Raw genomic sequence first — 18,640 nt, 5'->3', positions numbered from 1 at the left:
AATAGGTTCAGCCATCACATCCCTACTCCCCCTTTTCACATCTCCCAAGAAACAGAAACTCCAAAACTTGAAAAGCCATCCAAAATAATGACATTCCACTTCACTGTTGTAACTTAAAACTTAATGCAAAGTTCCTTCTGTTGTGACTTTAAAAAGTATAAGTAGCTGCACACCAGAAACTGGAAAGATTCCTATAGGAGTCTACTACAGATTATAATATAAATCTTTACAGAAAATGTCTTCCACGATTTCCAACTTTTTTTATTTGTTTATCAATTAATTCTGTTATCTGAAGTGTGCTTGAAACAGGTTACTTCAGGTGCTATGGGCACTCCAAACCTTCTGGGAAACAGCTCTGTGTGTTCAGTCAGCTGTGTACATGGCCCCAGCAAATGAAATAATTCAAACCACATTTCACTACACAGCTGTTGTGCTATTGCCACAGAACTAGGGCATACATTGTGTCTTCATGTGTAGTTTGACAAGCAGTTTGTCAGAGATACTACTGATTGTCTTCTGATGCTCCACATTCCTTAGACATCACCTCAGACACTCATTTACATACTTGCACTGCTCCCTAAGCACTGCTGACACTAGCATAGCTCAGCTGTCCACTCCAGCTACCCTGAGGTGTAGGAACTACTGTGAAAGGAAGCACAAAAGCAGAAAGGAGCAGAAGGCAACTGCTACAGAACTGAGCAGACATGCTGTAAAATGCTGTATTTGTGCTCTCTGTTAGTTGCTGCTTTGTCAAATGCGTTTTAGAAGACTGAATCTGACGGCCATAATCCCAGCTTCACATGGTGAAGTTCCAGAAAGTTATTCTTTTTATGAGCAAGTGTCTACAGGGATGTCTCAGTCTATGGGGATGTTCTTCACTGTTTCCTTTTCCTGTTTGGGAAAGCAGGATCGTCCCTAGATCCTACAAGTCACTTGGAATTTAGTAAGTAGTTCACTTCAGTTGAAGCGAAACATGATGCCTGCAGCCTAAATCTTTCTGGATTTCTTTTTTAGTTGGGGGAGACAGACAGGCTCTGCTGGGGCAAGGCTTAGAGCACCTGCAGATGGGTTCCTGTTCAAAACAACCCCAAGCTGAAGCCTCTTTCTGCTCTGACTTCTAGAGAAAACCTATGGACATGAAACTTCGGGTTTTGTTACTTTCTCTGCTCCTTGATACTCTGATCTCAATAGTGCTTCACTGCTGAAACCACACATGATGTTTGTGCAGCAGTTATCTCCCACAAAGATCAGGTCCCATTCAGTAACATCTTTAATGCAGACACATAAGCCTAAAGGGAATTATGACCCATTGTACTTCTGAATAGGTTTCGGGAAGGGGGAAAAGCTGTTGTAATTCTCTGTCTTCCTACCCTATATAAAAAGAAGACAAGAGAGCTTAGTTTAATGGAAATTCTTAAAAAATACGCACCTTATATAAAGTGAGTGTGAAACAGAGCATCTGGCTGCCCTGAGACAGCTCCTGTGAATGGAGTCTATTTATTCATTCTCGTTGATCCAAGCAATGGACACTTATCAGTGCTTCATATCAAACATCATTTTCAAAGCTAATTTTGCAAAAATGTAATGGATGAAGAACATATGCTAAATAAGTATCTTTTAAAAAAGCATTTAGGCTGTACTTCCAATTCCTTTTTATCAAGATGGCCCAAAGACTCCAAACTCACCAACTCTGTGCAAAATGTGGCATGGAACAGATTTCCTATCATTCAAATGCACTGGAAGTCATTCCTAACACCCAAGACAAGGGCTATAGAACAGAATGTTGACAACAAAGATGTATCCAAGGAGAAATGTGCACAATAAAGTTAATCCTCAAGTCCTGAGGTCATTCATTTGGAAAATTGCAAAGTTTTGATCTGTTCATTATTTTAGTAATTTCTGTTGAACTTAGTATGTTATAACCCTTTGACATGATATTTCAAAAAGGTCAGCCTGATGTTTATGTTCAGCCATTCTATTCCATTTGTTTTTTGATTTGTTTCTATAACAAACTATATAAATTTAATCATTTTTAAGTTCATTTACCTACACTCAGGAAACAAGGGTAATGAGCTGCACCCTGCAGTAATAACGAGTACAGAAGAACAATTAAAGCAAAAAACCACCTGGCACTAGTCTTCATATGCTGCCATAGCTCTCTGAGATGAAACCTAGGCCTTAGAGAATTTGCCAAAAAACTCTGCAGTGTTCTACTTTATAATGGCTTATGCTGTGAAGTAAGAGATCCTTCTGATCTATGATCTCTGATGGGAAGATTGCAAAAATGAAACACAGTACCTGCAAAAATGCAATACAGATCTCTAAAAATCTTAATATGATCATGGACAATGTTATTTCCTATAAAGAAACTGCCCAGCATTATTTTGCCACTTTGCAATGGCTGAATGCTTTTTTAAGAAAGAGCACTGATTTTTTTTCAGACAGAAAGTACATTTTTTTTTAATTCAGGTTTTACCTTTCCATGGCTTCAAATCTCATTCCAGTTAATCGTTTAACTCTGTGGCTCCCAGGAAACTGCCGTCTCAATTCCTGAAGACAAAACTATACAAAGAACCAAAAATACTATTGTGAATATAATTATCTTCACAGAAGCTAGAAGAAGAAAAAAACAGAAAAAAAAGGCCTTCACTCATAATTCAACTACCTGACATGCCAGTTCTGAGTAAAAGTAAATACCAATTTTTGAAACAAGCAATAAAAGGCATTGACAAGGTTGGAAACTGAAATTCTGTCTGTTAGATGACTGATTTTAAGAAGTATCTTCCATACAGGACATTAGATTGTCAGGCCCCCTTGGAAATAGTTATTTGCCCAGAAAATTACAATCACCTACTTAAACAGCTCTGACACTATTAAAACTTGAATTCTATTTAGTTGCCCCACAGTAACACAAGGCAGTATAAAAAACAAAGACAGTGAGAGCTTAAGTGATACTTCTTTAATAAATGGATATTTCACAATGGAACAAACTATGCTAATACAATGCTCTGTGTTTATTTTTAAAATAAAATTTTGTAATCCAAAGAAAATGTTTGCCACTGGCTTGGGTACAGCCTGCTGGCAAAAGAGGCATAATTTTTAACTCCTGAAATCAATGAGACACCTGGGTTGGATAAAAAGAATTCATCATAGGCAGATTTTTCTGGATTAGCAGAGGACATTTGGAAGAGGGACTGAGTCACAACTTCCCCACAGCAAGCTAACTCATAACTATATCATGGATGTGGCTAAATAGCATTGTGAAGTTCCTAGCTGACTCATGACAGTGGGAGGCAGGACAGTCTATAGGCTCTCAAAACAGACCAGTGGTGTGCATCACATTAAAAGCTTCACGATGTATCCTCTTCCAGACACTTATTTGTGCAACTCAACTTAGAAACTTGTTCTTCAGACATAAGGTTCTAGCAGAGGCCTATCTACATAATCTGTTTCATCTCATCAAATCCGCTGGTCAAAGGACAAAGTACAAATCAGTAACAATTAATAGGATCCCTCTTTGTTTCTGTAGATAAACAGGTTGCTAAAGCACATCCAAGAGGAATATTCACATCCCTCCCAGATGCTAAGAAATAGAAGAGAGAAAAGCAACAGTGACCAAAGTTGTGATGCTTAGCCTCAAGCAAGAACAGACTATTTTCATCACAATCAACTTAATTTGCGATGAACCAAGATCCTTACAGTGCAATTTCACATAGAAAGGCTCAGGTTTAGCACAGAAATCGCTTACTGGCACATTGAGTGATGTCTAGAAGAACTGCTGTTGCTTTAGTCATAAAAAACTACATGCACTTAGCAGCATGTTACATGGTGACTGAACTAATCTCTGACCATTCTAAAGAGACAGGAAAATTTACATAAAACTCCAGAAAAGTAGACTCATTCCAGCTTTTAGAACCCAGATAACCTTGTAGACTTTGAAAAGAACTTTTGCATACAATAAATCCATCATGTGGTCTAGTGATCAGAGAACCCTGAAGGATTGTGATTTTTATAAACACACGTACTATTTTTCTCAAAAATAACAGCACAAATAAAAAAAAATGTAGTATTTACAACACTAAAGTCCACAATCTGTAGATGAACTTTAAAACTAAAAAATCCGCATTGACAGTAACAAAGTAGTGCTCAAGTGCAGGATTAATGCAAGAGAATTGTTCACATTAGATCTCACTACACAACCATTACTGAACCGAACAGAACAGTCCAGGGGCCAAAATAAACTCCTGTAGATTAAGCTATCAGACACAGTAAAGTGACAGGAAAAGTCGTAGGAAAGTCATGAACAACTCACTGTAACACTGAAAAAACCAAAAGCACATTAATAAACTATACCAGCTATATCTTCAAAATGTTCTGGACTCAGCAGCACTGAATGTCCTCTTTTTAAAATGGGACTTGTAATCCCCATAATAATTTATTTTATTGAGGACTGGTTTTGCACCATGTCACAAGTAATGTACGTGTGACATTGTCTCAGAATTTTCTGTTACAATGGCAAACACAATTTGCATGTGAAACTTCAACTCGCACTTCATTTGCTTTCTGACTTTTTAAACATCAGACAAAGGCAGGGAAATGTAAACCTGGACTTCAGCAGGTAAAACACTGATAATGCAAGTGCTGCCAACAATAGGTGATTGCACTAAACCACCTGTGTTGGCTGCAGCAGGGGCATGCATTACACATGGGTTTATGGTGCAGGACAGAAAGGACAAAGTAATAATTAAGGAAAGCAAAAGAAAAGACGAAAGTCAGAGAAATTACTCTGAAAACTACCTCAGCTTCTCATTTGGAGTAGATGATATCTATCCCCCCCACAAGCAAAATGCATCCCAGCTGTCAAAATCTTACTGCTAAAAAAACAGAAGAGCCAAAGCTGTTTGTCTACTTTGGAGCTACAGCTCTAGTAAAATGCCACAGATGACGTTAACCTGTTCAAATTAACTACTTATTTATTATAAATAAATCAAATTTTAAAAAAATTAAATCCCTCTAAGTTTCTACCTGTGCTTTTAATCTTATTTCCAAGCTGTATACAAAATGCTGCATTCTCTCATCTCAAGCAATATTCCTTAAAGGGCACAGACACTGAAATCTAAACTCCCTGCCAGGGTTAGTAAAAATAAAGAATGTTTCACAACTGATCTTTCAACACTGGCTCTGCCAACAATTTTGTGAAAGTCTTCTTTAAAAGACCCTGAAAATAAAGACCAAATCTGTTTTACATATAAATCAGGACACAGAAATGTATTTATTTAAACAGTAAGCCTATTTATTTTTGTTTAAACAAACAGCTATACTACAACAGTACTTTCTTCTGACGGACAAAAGAGAGGGAAGTTCAGTGGGTTCACAAGTTCAAAGTCTTGTACTACATTTTCCAGTATATTCCATTTCAAGATATGCATACATATATATGGCCAGATAACCCTGTCTAGTTCTGCCTCCCTTCCCCTTGCATTAAGTTTTACCCAAATGACATCACACAAACCTCAAAGATTTTATGAGGTATTTTGTCATCTGACAGAGAACAAGGCACTGGAGGAACAGTTGCAGTGAAAGACCTGGAGCCCTGAAAATGGCTTTTTACTTAGAGCAAGCTCAAGTTTGACGGCTTTCAGGGCACAAGGTAAGCCTTTGTTTTCTTCTGATTTTGGCTTTAAAGGATCAGCTAAGCTGACTCAGTTGTTTCGTTTGTTTGTTTCAGTGGCTTTTTTTGTCTTCAATTTAACAACCAGGTTACAGTTCAAAATAAGTTAATTCTATCTCAATTGTTATTTATATCATTCAAATAAATTTGCATACAAATTGACTCAAATATCCATTAACAATATTTTTATCAACAACCACCAAATAACTTGGATTGCAATGGACTTTTGGAGGTCACCTGCTCCAAATTCCCACTCAAAACAGAGCCAGTTTCCAAGGGTGTGCAGAGCCATACCCCAATCTATTTTTAAGCATTTCCAAAGGAGATTCCACAGCTTCAACGTGCCATTTTTCATAAAGCATTCACTAAATTTTTCATAATATATAAGTGGAAGTGCCTTTGTTACAGCTTATGTCCCACATTTGTCTTTTGTTTCACACCTATAAAAATATGTGCCTAACTTCTTTATACCTTCCTTCCCATCAGTATTCAAAAATCCCTTCTTGGCTTTCCTAAGATTTAACACGGATCTCCCAGCCTTTCTTTACACACCATGCAGTCCAGCTCCTTATTAATCTTGAAGACCTGCTCCAACATGTCAGGGACTTTCTTTCAGGGTAGCCAACAGGATATATAATATATGTAAGATGGGTCATTTTACCTCAAAATATTCAGAAAACCAATATAATTTGAGAGGGTTTCAATAAACAAACACTCTCTGTACAATATGGCAACTTCAGTATTATTCTTGACCTTTAGCCCATACCAGAGTAGCTGTAAATATTTTCATGGCTATTGGAAGATATGTGATCTGTCTAAACAAAAGTTATGCCTTAGAGGAGGTAAGTGGTGGCAGTTTCTTCATAGCTCTGCATTTCTTGATAGATATTCTTTCTACCAGTCCCAGCTATGGAGTTCAGAATATGCTGTAACGTCCAAAAAACTATCTGGAAGAGACACCCAGGATGAATACACAACAGTGTGAAAGAAAAGTCAGCTTGAAAACTTACCAATGCCAAATCATCTCGACTGCAGTCCAGGGCAGCAATCATCACCTGTTCATAAATTATCCAAACTGGACACAAAGAGACAATAAATGCAGATAATTGGTTTGGGGTTTGTTTAAGATAATAGGAAGCACCTATCATGTAAACAGGATTAATTAATTCTGTCTGTATATTTTTCCCCTTCTACTCCCACAAATCATGGCTGAAACACAAACAAATTAAGAAACTGCTGGAATTAATCAACAACTTATTTAAGCAATTTAGCACTTTCAGTGCCAAAGTACTTTTTGACATCTTGAAAGGCAAAAAAGCTCTAATTCTCTATTTTTCCCGAAATCATAACTGCCATGTTCTAGACAGATCCCTGTGAGGACTTGCTTCAATTTCTGTCACAGAGTTGAAGAACAGAAAATCATGCAAATAATATCTCTGTAATAGTTTCAAATGAAGTTTTCACATTGCAGTCTAAATACTAATATAGCAAGCTAACAGTTCTATCATGTAATTTTTAAGGCTGTTTTCACTGCAGCCCACATTTGGGAAAGAAGTAAGCTCTTGGAATTCCGGAAACCTATTAGACTAAGAAAGCAATATGTACTTCATCAACATCAGCACATACTAGAAGACAATATAAAGGCTGTTAACTAAAATACAGACTGAAAAAACAAAACCAAAACAGACAAGGGAACTTTTAAAATAGTGATTGCTTACTTACTGTCATCTCCAAGTTTAGATGCATATTCATTAATTAACTCTTCCCCAACATCCACTATCTGTTCACTGTTTCGGTAGTTTTCTTCCCTCCATTTCCTCATTTTATCACGCATATCTGTGGGCAAAGGGGAGAAAAAAAATTGAGATTTTCAGATAGTAATGGCGTTTGAATGTGCATGTAATAGATGAGACACACATCTGAAGAACAGGATTAAAGAGCAACAGAGCTAAGAAAGTGACTTCTACTAAAATTAAAAAACTACTAGAGAACAGATGTCTGAAACCTTGTTACCCACACTGTGCTCATGCTCTAACGTTATCAATTCAACTTCTAAGTTAGCAGTCTCTCAGGACAATAATACATGAAGTAAAAAAAATTGTATACCTAGTTATCCAATAAATAATAAAATTTAACCATTGTTAGGTAAAATAGGCTACACAAGATTTCTCCTGAGTAGTTTCACCCATTTACAAAAAACACTAAAATAAAATTTCTGCTACAGGTGAATAAATTTTCACTTGAAATTTTAGAAAAAAAACATTAGAACTTCCACTCTGAAAGGAATCCACACATTTCTAGAGAAAGGAGCTCCAATAAAGGTACACATGGATGTTAAGGCTTTCTACATGAGGGAAGTGTCCGGAGGTATAAAAAATATCACTGTTTACCCTAGGCAACATAGAAATGACAGTTTATTTTATTATAAGGATTTTTGTTCCAAGAGTACATTTAAGATCTCCAAGAGAGCAGGCATATTCATCAAGTCAGCTAGAGAATGCTACCTTGCCTGAGCTTTATTTATCCTCTAAACCAGGAAATTGCTAAGAATTTGATTTTATATACATATACATTTATCTAAGTATAGCTGTTCTATACACAAGAACGAATTTTGAGAAAACTTAAGGCAAATAGTTTTCATTACTAGATAGTGGCTTTATTAATAAGAAAGTACCAGGATAACTCTTACTAGTATTTTTTTTTTAATTTTACAACATCTGGAAAAACAAATACAGCAATAGAACTAAACACTGTCAGTTTTTCTTGCACTTCAAAACACAGAGTTAATGTAAATGACAGTTAAAAATTAAGCACTAAAAGTTGTTCCATCTACCTGAAGTGATCTCGGATCGCTCATAAGACTCTTATTGTGCTACATTTTGTGTTTTGAAATTGAACCAAAACCACCACAGGGTTACATTTCATATGCATGGGCAAAGTTAAATGGTTTTAGACATATGATGGTCCCTGGAAATTCAACGTTAGACGGCAAGAATGTGAGTGAACACAAACATTCACAAAAGCTGACAAGCTAAACGCCTAAAAATAAATAAGCTGTCTGATTTCCACCCACTCATTTACTTGGAAATTATCAATGCCTTCATTCCAGTGTGATTCCAAATGGAATAGTGTCTGAATTATGTATTAACAGAAGGTACATCTACCATTCATCACACAAGTCCAACATTTACAGCAATGGAAAAAAACTTCTAGGATAAAGAATAGAACATCAGCTGATGAATGAAACATTTATTGATTTTAGAAATACTAAATTTTATGTAAAAGGTAGAAGAAAGAAAACACCAAGAACTGCAGTAAAATTATACGTCTTTTTACAATGTTGTCAAATAATGAATTTTTTACTAAGAAATCTATCAAAAGAGTCAGACAATAATAGCATGAGTCTCGGAGACATAATACAAGGCTGGGGAGACACAATTACAGATTTTAGAAGAAAAAAACAAGTGAGATAAGGAAATGTCAAAAGTTTAATTAAAACTTCTCCTGTCACCTATAGGCTGGTGCTGAGCAATTGATACATTTGTTTTAGATTCGGGTTTTTCTAAATTGGCACCCATGGCATGTGTAAATCACAATGTTACAAGGGAGACACTTGGGACAATGTTTACTTTTGCCCCAAACCAGGGAAGCTAAGAGACACAACCTGTGTTTCATTTTTGTGTCCAGTAAGGTGTCAGTTCATTTGGCTTGAACAACCAGATATTAAAAAATCCTCCTATAATTACCTACACTTCCACTGATGAACTGGATCATAGTTTTCAAGTCCTTGAAATCTAAAAGCACCTGATGAAATGAAGGAAATTATCACTCTGGGACAGACAGAAATTGCATACTCCAGAATGTCACCCTGGCATATTGCTGCTACCACAGCAGTCACACAGGACCCCGCAGACGTTATATTTCCAGAGCTCATTTGTATATTGGTATCTCTGTTACAGACACCAAATCTTCACCCACAGCCCACCTCTGTGCACTCTCATCTGGCAGGTGCAGGCAGAGGCACAGGTGTCACGCTGGGTGCTGCAGATTCTGCCTCTAACCCTGGCAATTCTGCTGTCTAAAGGGCTTCAATTAAAAAAAAAAAAAAAACAGCAGATCACCTTTGCCTGCTGTAATCCCATAAATCCATATATAAAATCCAGAGTAAACTGATCTGACCCTTTGATTACAACTGAAAATTAGAAATAGCTAAAAAGAGAGCAAAGACAGCACAGAACAAAACCACATCAGAAACAGCTAATTGCACATAGATTATTACAGAGATGAAATGGTAGATGTGTCCTATTTCCTAGAGACTTGCCATACATACTGAATATGGATTTATTTTCTAAGTCATAGAAGGGGAGTTTGTCACCTAACATTAAAGACAGAAGTGCTCGGTTTTTAAATTAATTTGGAATTTTCTCTTTTTGTATATAAGGTGTTCCAAGATACACACATTGGTAAACTTCATCTTATAAAGCATTTTATGATATTTTCAAAAATGACAAAGAGTTTCTTGAAAAAAGTCTCACAAGAACACGCTAATGAAAAGTTTTAAAGAGCCACTATTGAAGGAGTGTAATTTTTAATACAGAAAATAGCAGTACTAATTTAATGTTACAGAGAACTTAAGCAAGAGGCATTCAGAGCTAATAAAAATCTAAAAAAAAATACTTCTTCATTTTTTCAATTTATATCAAAAGAAAGCTAGTTATGCCATTCCTTTTTCATTTTGATAACTACTCAAGAGAATTATTGACTGAAAGAAGAGTTGCCGTGACAGAACTCAAAGATCCCCAAAAAGCTCAGCAGTGACAGCTGAAAGGCACTGCTTCCCTTTAGCAGGGTGTGATGTGTTTACACCATTATGCTGCTGTGCAAGGTTAAGAAAAGAAAACCTGGCTCATTCTGTCCAATTCTGACAATATGTCAGATGCATTTTCTGTGAAAGTCAATTGTTATTTTAATAGTTCTTGAACTGCTGCCTGTGTGCAGATTGTGCTAATTTTACACTTGTGTACTCCAAAACCTGCTCTTCAAATGAAGTTACACAGGTGTTTGCTTTTTTAAATATTTCCACTCATGGGACAAATTCATCTTTAATGTATCACTGAAAATATGATAAATATTTATTCTATGAAGTTCTACATAACTTAAGAAGGTCCTAGTAAGAGGTTACACCTTACCAGGTACCAAGTGATGTGCAAACCCGCTACATCACACTCCTTGGCTACACCGACAGTTTTTGGTTTCCTGTCACTCCACAGAGTTTCTAATTATTTTATTTATGAAGGAACCAGGAAATATGCCATTTTCTCCAGAATAATTAGATCCAGTATTAAAAAAAAAAAAAAAAAAACCAGCAACATAACACCTTTGTCTCAAGTAATTAAGCTGTACTGTGAAATATTATGTTACATAACAACATTCAAGCTACTCTTGCAATAACACAGTACTCTGTGGTATTGGATCATCTAAGTCCATTGAACAAGACCATAAAGTTAAACAAGATGTTTTCCTGCTACACAGATTTCCAAACACACTTAAAAGCTTGAGATACAGCAACAAAATAAAGAAAGAAAAAATAAAAACCACAGTTCCAACACTGGAAAACACACTTATTTTCAGTTATCTTTCCTAACCACCTGTACCATGCATGTACCTAAAAAAAATTAACCATGGTTAAACTTCTACCTCTGTCTTAAAGAACCTGAGTGAAAAGCAAAGCAAGGTACAGACTACTTCACTTGTTACATGTTATTCTTTCCTAACCTTGAATCATAGATTCATCTTTAAGCAATATGTAAGTATAAAATGTCTTGTTTAGAAAGGCCTGGGTATATAAAGGACATATGAACCATGCACCTGGTTTCACATAAATTAGGCATTTTAGAGAGATTCAAAATGAGCTACATAAAGTTCCCAGAACTGTGTTCAAGTTCTTTGCTAGGAACTAGGTCACAACACTGTTGGGATCTCCTCATCCATGAAAAGCTACATTGCACTAGGATCTGTTAAAGCTCACAGAGAACAGAGAAAAGCTATCTTTTTTAAGAAGAGTCCTTGCATGGTCTGTTGCAGGACTCCTTTTTCACTTTACTTTACTCTTGCAATAGAGAAAAAAAATACATAATTTTACAAATGTGTGCTTCCAAAGTGGAGACAGTCCCCTGTACCAACACACACCAGCCTTTCATATGGATGAACGCTTGAAGAGATTGAGAAGTTGATATGATAAAACTCATAAGCTGGTCCTCTGAAATTTCTCATTCAACCCCACCTATATGCAAAACTCTACACCTACCACAATGCCACAACTGTCAATGAGAATTCTTGGAAACAAAATGTGTAAGTTATTTCAAAGAGCAGGAAGCTCACCTCAGTATGAATTAGCCAAGTCCAGAAGCAGTAAGCTTGAATATCCTAGACCTGGCCTCTACGTTAGAGTATAAACATACACTCTGCAATACCCTGGGCCCAAACAATCTAGGGCTGAATGTACAGACATGTCCACATGTGTGTTACCCACCCTGTGAAAAAGCTCATTGCTCTTTTCCATCATTGACACCCAAGAACAACTGGGGGAAAAAAAAAACCAACAAAAACAAACAAACAAACAAAAAACCAAAAACAAACAAACAAACAAACAAACAAAAAAAAACCAAAAAAAACAACACAAAAAACCCCAAACAACTAAGTCCCTACATTTTGTAAAAACATCTGCTCAAGAATAATAAAAACTGGAAAATTTTTCAACACAAGGTGGTTTGGGGCAACTTCTGTGAAAATCTAACAGTAACACAAGTAATGATCTACGTGATCTCCATCCAAGCTGAGCTTCCCAAGTACTATATGTTCATTCAAGAGATAAAAGAATGGTCAATCGAGGTTTTCCCAATGTTCCTCCTGCTAGCTACAAAATCAAACCAAGCATTAATTCATGACTGGGCAATTATTCTACTACTCAATTATTTCTTTACAGATTGGCAGTATGTAAATGAAAACCCAAGATCACACAACTTCTCTGTGCATTATCTTCTGTACACTATAATGTTTGCAGTGCATGGTACATAGCTAAAGGTCCTCCCTTTATGGCTGAAACCATTCATTTATTCTTGACAGGAGATTGGAAAGGGCTTGAGTGCTGTCTTGAGCTCACATGGTAATACTGGTTATGGAAAAATAACCACTGAGAATGTCAAGTAAAGCTCAGACAGTATTGCTATATGAAAAATAAACCACCATTACGATCGAACAGACGTGAAAGCTGTAAAGACCCGGAGGGTGGGATTAGCAAAAACTTTTGTCACTTCAGACCTCCTTGAAGTTTGCCCATAAATGCTTATGATCGAGCTTTACAAGAGTATCAAGAAATTTTCAGTTCACCAACAGACGAACTATGACGCAAACAGCTGACCCTGCCAAGAGACCCTTGTTGCTGCTAAGTGCAGTACCCAGGGGGAAAAGGCCGGCAAGCGGCGACGCAGCGGCCGCCCGGTGCCCCGGAGACGCGGGGTCGGTCCCCGCGGAGCGGAGCGGAGGCGAGGGGAGGCTGGGCCGCCTCGCACCGGGGCAGCGGGACACTCCGGCCCAGCTGCGCCTCACCGTCCGGGGACCTGCGGGCACCGAGGAGCGGAGCGCAGATCGCCGCTTTTGCGGCCCGGCTGCCCGAGGAGCCGGGCGGCCGCCAGAACCGCCGCCCCTCGCTGCTGTTCCCCAGGCCTGGGTACGGCCGCCCGGCGCCGGCCCGAGCCCGCCGCGCTCCGGGAGCGCCGCCCCCTCCCCTCGACCGGGGGCCGGTCGGGCCGGGCACAGCCCCTGCCCCGGGCGGGGACCGCCGGCTGCGCGGCGTTACCTTCCCAAGTCACGTCGTACATCTCCGACACCTTCGCCATCTTGGCGGCCGCGCCGTGACGTAGTGGGGTGACGGCCCCGGCCGTCATTGGCGGGAGGGCGGGAGCGGGGCTGGCGCGGCCGAGCAGAGCCCGGCAATGGTGCGCGGTCCCCTGACGCCCGCAGCGCCCGCGCCGCCCGGCCGGGTCCGCGCGGAGCTCCTTCCATCCCTTCCGTCACCGTCGCGGCGGCCAGAGAGAGCCTCGGCCCGCTGGAGGGGAGCCCCCGAAGGGCCGAAGCTTCAGGCAGCCGGCGCCTGTCCCGCCGGGCTTTTGGGCTCTGTTGGTCCGTGCTCGCGTCGGGAGCGCGGTGACGAGGCCACGTGTGACACTCAGTCCGCGGCGCTCCATTCCCGTCTCGCCCGCGGACACCGGGGTTAAAACGTCAGAGCCCAAACTTCAGGTGGCACTAAGGGCTGCAGGTTAATTCTCTGTGTTACAGTCCTTAAAAACTGTCCAGGGCCAGTTCGCATGGCATGAAGTTTTACACCTTGATCACACACCGGGCGCAGAGGTGCCGGTGTGGTTTGGGTTCAGCATGAGAACTGCCAGTGTTTTTCCTGCCCCTGGCATCCTGGTGAGGGGCGTGAACCATCAAGGGTGAACCATCGATTTCTCTGTGCGTGGCTTGACGCTGGCCAGCGGCTTCACCATGGCTGCACCGCAGCCTGCAGAGGAATCTCGGCTCCAGTGCCTGGAGCACCTCCTGCCCCTCCTTCTCCACTGACCTTGGTGTTGCCATGTTGTTTTCCTTCACATGTTCTCACCTCCTCTTCTTTGACTAGGAGAAAAACTTGACTTTGATGTGATTTCCGTCTTAAATATGTCATCACAGAGCTGTTACTGTAGTAAACAGGGCCAGGAATCCAGCTCCTTTAAAAAGGCCTTTACTGAGAACAGCTCTTGGGTGGCGAACCTGAGGGGTTGCGCACACCGCCACTGCTCCCACAGGGCGACGCTGAGGAGGAGGAGGAGTGCAGCTTTGTCTCTAGGCAGAGCTGGGGCTTTCATCCTTACAAGAGTCCTTAGGAAGACCATGTTGGCTGGTAGTTTAGGGGTGTCATCCAGACTGAGTACTCTTTAAGTTATGGTAACAGGAAAGAATCTGGCTCTGGTAAATGGTGGGTGATTCCCTGTGGTGCTGCCAGTTTAAAACCATAGTTTATGTGCTGGTTTGTTGTTTTTGAGAGAGTCCATATTGTACCAACAGCCCCTCATTAAATTCAGTCCAGGTGCAAGTCCTTCTGGGAGCAGGAGAAGAAGAGGGAAAGGGATACAAATACAGGGTAAGACAGTAACACTTAACAGTGGCAACCAAAGGCAAATCTCAGAACTCTAACATCCAATATTCAACAACAGACCAACACTTCAAATTAAGATCCTATTAACTTCATCAACATTAACTAGCAATTGCCACTCTGAAAAAGAGCTCCCATCTCCAGTGTTTCATTTCTCACATTACCAGCCTCTCTCACTGGCCCGGTTTTGGCCAGCGAGCTTCCAGCAACTTCCCACAGCAGCCACCTCTGTGGCCCCCCTGCTACCAAAAACCAGGCTGTGCAAAACCAATACACTCTTCTTGTGCCCCAGACACCCCATGGGCAGTGAACCACCACAGTGCTAATTTCTGACCATGGGCTGGAGAAGCTCTGAGGGTATCTACAGGTAGGAGTGGGGCCAGCCGTGCCCACCTCTGTGTCCTCTCCACTATTTACCTTCTGGCATCACAGCTTCTGCTGTGGAGATGAAGTGTTTCTTAGTAAATGAAGCTCCCAATTTCAATACCGTATAGTTGGTAAGAAACAGATGTAGCTCTGCTGAAGACATTGAGAAGAAAAAAAAAAAAAAAAGGTGATGGATTTTTAAATTCATGTATACTAAAGAAACTGGGTTTTAGAAAATATCACCAGAAACTTAATTGTCTGTTATTTAATTCTAACAAGATCTTTCAGGGGAAATCTCTCAGTCAAAATCAAAATCAATCCTCTAGCTCCATCAACAAATGAACCTTAATATCAAGAATGCTTTCTGTATTTATGTTCCTCCTCTGACTACAATAAACTAACAGTTCTTAATACTATCTACAGTGTAATTACATATCAATATGTGGACAGCTAAAAGGCCTCATCTAGAATTCAAATGCTGGTCTAGAAAGAGGGGGGAGTTACTGATTTTTCTTCTCTCTAAAGTGGTTTTTGATCTTCTAAGTGACTACACTGTTTAGACCTAAAATTAGATGGAAGTACAGCATAGCTGTACTTCCATCTAATTTTAAAATGCCAGTGTCTATATTATCTGAACACTTTACAGAAATATTTCTATATTTTTTCCTCGTAGTATATGAGTAGGGAATTTATATTCTTGTTCTACGTGTAAAGGAGTGAATACAGAATGATTATGATCCAGATGCAGAAAGTATTTAGCACACACCTGCTCTACACATTATGGGTAACACTGAAATAGCTGAGATAAAAAGAAAAATTAACTTGGAGAGTTCAGTGCTGCTGGAATGCCTAATGTGGGACAGACAGAACTTTTAGGCATATAAATCCAATATTTTGATCCTTTTAAAAGCTCTGTCAGCTAGCGCTGAAGGAGCTGAAATTTCAGAAATGTGTGTTTGAAGCATTTGGGAGGGGTTTGGACTTTTGGTTCCGTGTTTGTGCTCCATGCTTGTGCACCTGCCCACAACTTTGTCTTGGCAAGAGGCAGGCAATGGTACACCACAGGCACACAGTCCAATTACTGTTCTCAGTGATCTCTCTCCTAGCTAGATTTAGACAATTCCCCAGTTATGCAGTCCTTCACCTGAACTGTAAGAGGAGACCAGGCCCTGAAGTTGTGCACTGTAAGTGTTGCCTGCTGCCTTTCTTGGACGTGGTCTCAAACGACTTGCCTAAAATCACATATGCTGCGTTCTGCCAAGCTCAAACCTGACCCTTCCACTGCATACCTCTGCTCTTACTGTGGAGCAGAAAGCCATCCACACTCACCAAGAGACGGGAATGACTGCTACAATATCCCATTATGCCAAATACTGTTATAGTTGGAAACAGAAATGATTTTGGTATTAAGCCTTTTCTTCTTGGAAACTAAAACAGTGGTTTTCAAAGCTGCTTTCTGATGCCAGGGAGCTTCATCACTTAATTCAAAGTTTAAAGTGTTTTGTTAATAAAGCTTAAAATATTCTTAAAAAGTGTGTGAAATCTCCTTTCTGGATCTGTAATTTTCTGCTCTTCTGTTATTTTCTACCACTTTTACAGGAGCCAAGTAGGAGGTCAGGGATCCCAACTTCACATAATGAGTTGTAAATGCATAGGTTGTTTGAGGGCATTATTTTAAAGCACAGAAAACTCACCACCTACATTTGGTAGGTACCACAGCTAGTTCTTCATTTAACCAATTAAAAATGAATAAAAGTAATTTTTGGTTGGTTTTTCTATCTCAGTGTGCTATTAAAAAACCTTTCTCTTTATTGTGAAACCAATCTGTCTCTTCAATAATAATCCAGTCAGAATTGCTGTTCAGACAAGTGACACTTGCTAAGGAAGAAAAACAGAATAGTTTCATTTGCCGTTTACCAATGGAAGCAAAGTATGCATCTGCGTCCTGTGCATGAGATGTGGGGCATAGAGAGACATTTGGGCTCACCACCTAATAAGTAGCATCTAGGACCCATTTTAGTTCAGTGATGTTGGAGGATTCGTTTAGTAATGGAACAATGGTGGCATCCTTCAAGAAAGTAGGACATAGGAGAAAATAACTCCAGGACAGCCATGAAAGAACTCCATGGCATAAGGAAGGATGTACACATGTAGGATCCATGCATGTTGTGAATGAATAAAGTGAGAATTTATCCTCTGTGTGAATCAATGATTCATTTGCTTGTTAAGATGCAAGATATGGACAGTCTTCATTTTATGTGAGGAGCTTTTAAGGATATTACTGTCTTGTTTAGTAAGATCAGTCAAAGAACAAAGAAGTTAAATAAGTGGATGAAAAATATAGGGAATTTAAGAAAATTGAATAATGCAATTGAAGGACTTCATGCTTTAATGTAGGTAGCTTTGAGTCTGATCCTACTCATTCATTAATGTTAGAGCTTCAGATATTTTCTTACATCAAATTTAAAACTTAACAAAATGCAAAAAAATAGGTAAAATAAATTAATACATTTGCTTTAAAAGCGTTACTATGATGGTTAATATATACAGAACATTTTAACATACTTTTAGGTTTTATCACAGCATCACCACATTAAAAAGTGGCAAGTAAAATTTTTTCAGTCTGAGGCTTTTTCATATCATTTTGACAAAAAACAAAATATTATATATTGAAACATACATAGCAAAGTGGTATAATTTCAATTTTTTAATCCAGCATTAGTATTTACAGTCAATTTAAAACTAATTCCCTGGTTTGGATTCCTAAGCTAAGGAACAAGAGCCAGAGGAATTTTTTTAACCTTAGGCTATAAATCTTCCTGGCTATTGACAATCACAAATGGAGAACATGTCAGAATCACATCATTCAGTGTGCCATGAGAAAAGGCAAAGAGGACACAATTTTAGAAAGCTGAGGAAAAGAAATATAAATCAACTTGATGAATTGACAAAGTTAGTGATCCTTAAGCAAGTCAAACAACACTTCCTCTATGGCTTGATACCCTAACCCGCACTCTGAGAGCCTTCTGAGCCTGATTCTAAAAGGGCAGTGAGGTGAACAAACACTGCAGATCCAAGTTTCTGATTCCAAAGAGTAAGGTAGTGTGAGTTCGTGTTTACTAGCCAAGTGTACAAAAGCTTGAAATTGCTCTCCTAAAGACACTTCTCTGCATACTTAATTAAAAATTTTTTGCGGAGTCTTAACTGTGCCTGTGAGCATTAAAGAAGTGTAAGAATTCTTGAACGGTAGTATGTTGCCGAGGCTTAAATTTGGAGCTGGAAGCTGTTTTTCCTTATATCTAAAGTGAGCCAGTTTGTAGTTAGGAGACGCCTTTGCCCGAGTCAGGCGGGAGCTGAGGAGGGGACATCAGGCCAGGGCAGCCCCCTTTCCCAGCCGGTGGACGCCAGGA

General features: G+C 39.4%; 1 protein-coding gene across 1 annotated transcript in view; it reads right to left on the bottom strand.

Moving 5' to 3' along the window:
- Positions 1-13,664, bottom strand: part of EMC2 (ER membrane protein complex subunit 2) — a 36,204-nt gene extending 22,540 nt beyond the window's left edge. The window contains exons 1-4 of the mRNA XM_041470803.1: positions 13,530-13,664; positions 7,394-7,507; positions 6,682-6,746; positions 2,477-2,562 (exon numbers count right to left, since the gene is read on the bottom strand). Of these exons, the coding sequence (XP_041326737.1) occupies positions 2,477-2,562; positions 6,682-6,746; positions 7,394-7,507; positions 13,530-13,617 (353 nt within the window). The 5' untranslated portion in view covers positions 13,618-13,664. The remainder of the gene's footprint in view (positions 1-2,476; positions 2,563-6,681; positions 6,747-7,393; positions 7,508-13,529) is intronic.
- Between the last annotated feature and the right edge of the window lie 4,976 nt (positions 13,665-18,640).

The sequence above is a fragment of the Pyrgilauda ruficollis genome, unplaced genomic scaffold (assembly GCF_017590135.1).
Source record: "Pyrgilauda ruficollis isolate IOZ18807 unplaced genomic scaffold, ASM1759013v1 scaffold25, whole genome shotgun sequence".
Lineage (NCBI taxonomy): Eukaryota > Metazoa > Chordata > Aves > Passeriformes > Passeridae > Pyrgilauda > Pyrgilauda ruficollis.
Note: the sequence above shows the minus strand (reverse complement) of the source record. Positions and strands in the feature narration are given on the sequence as shown.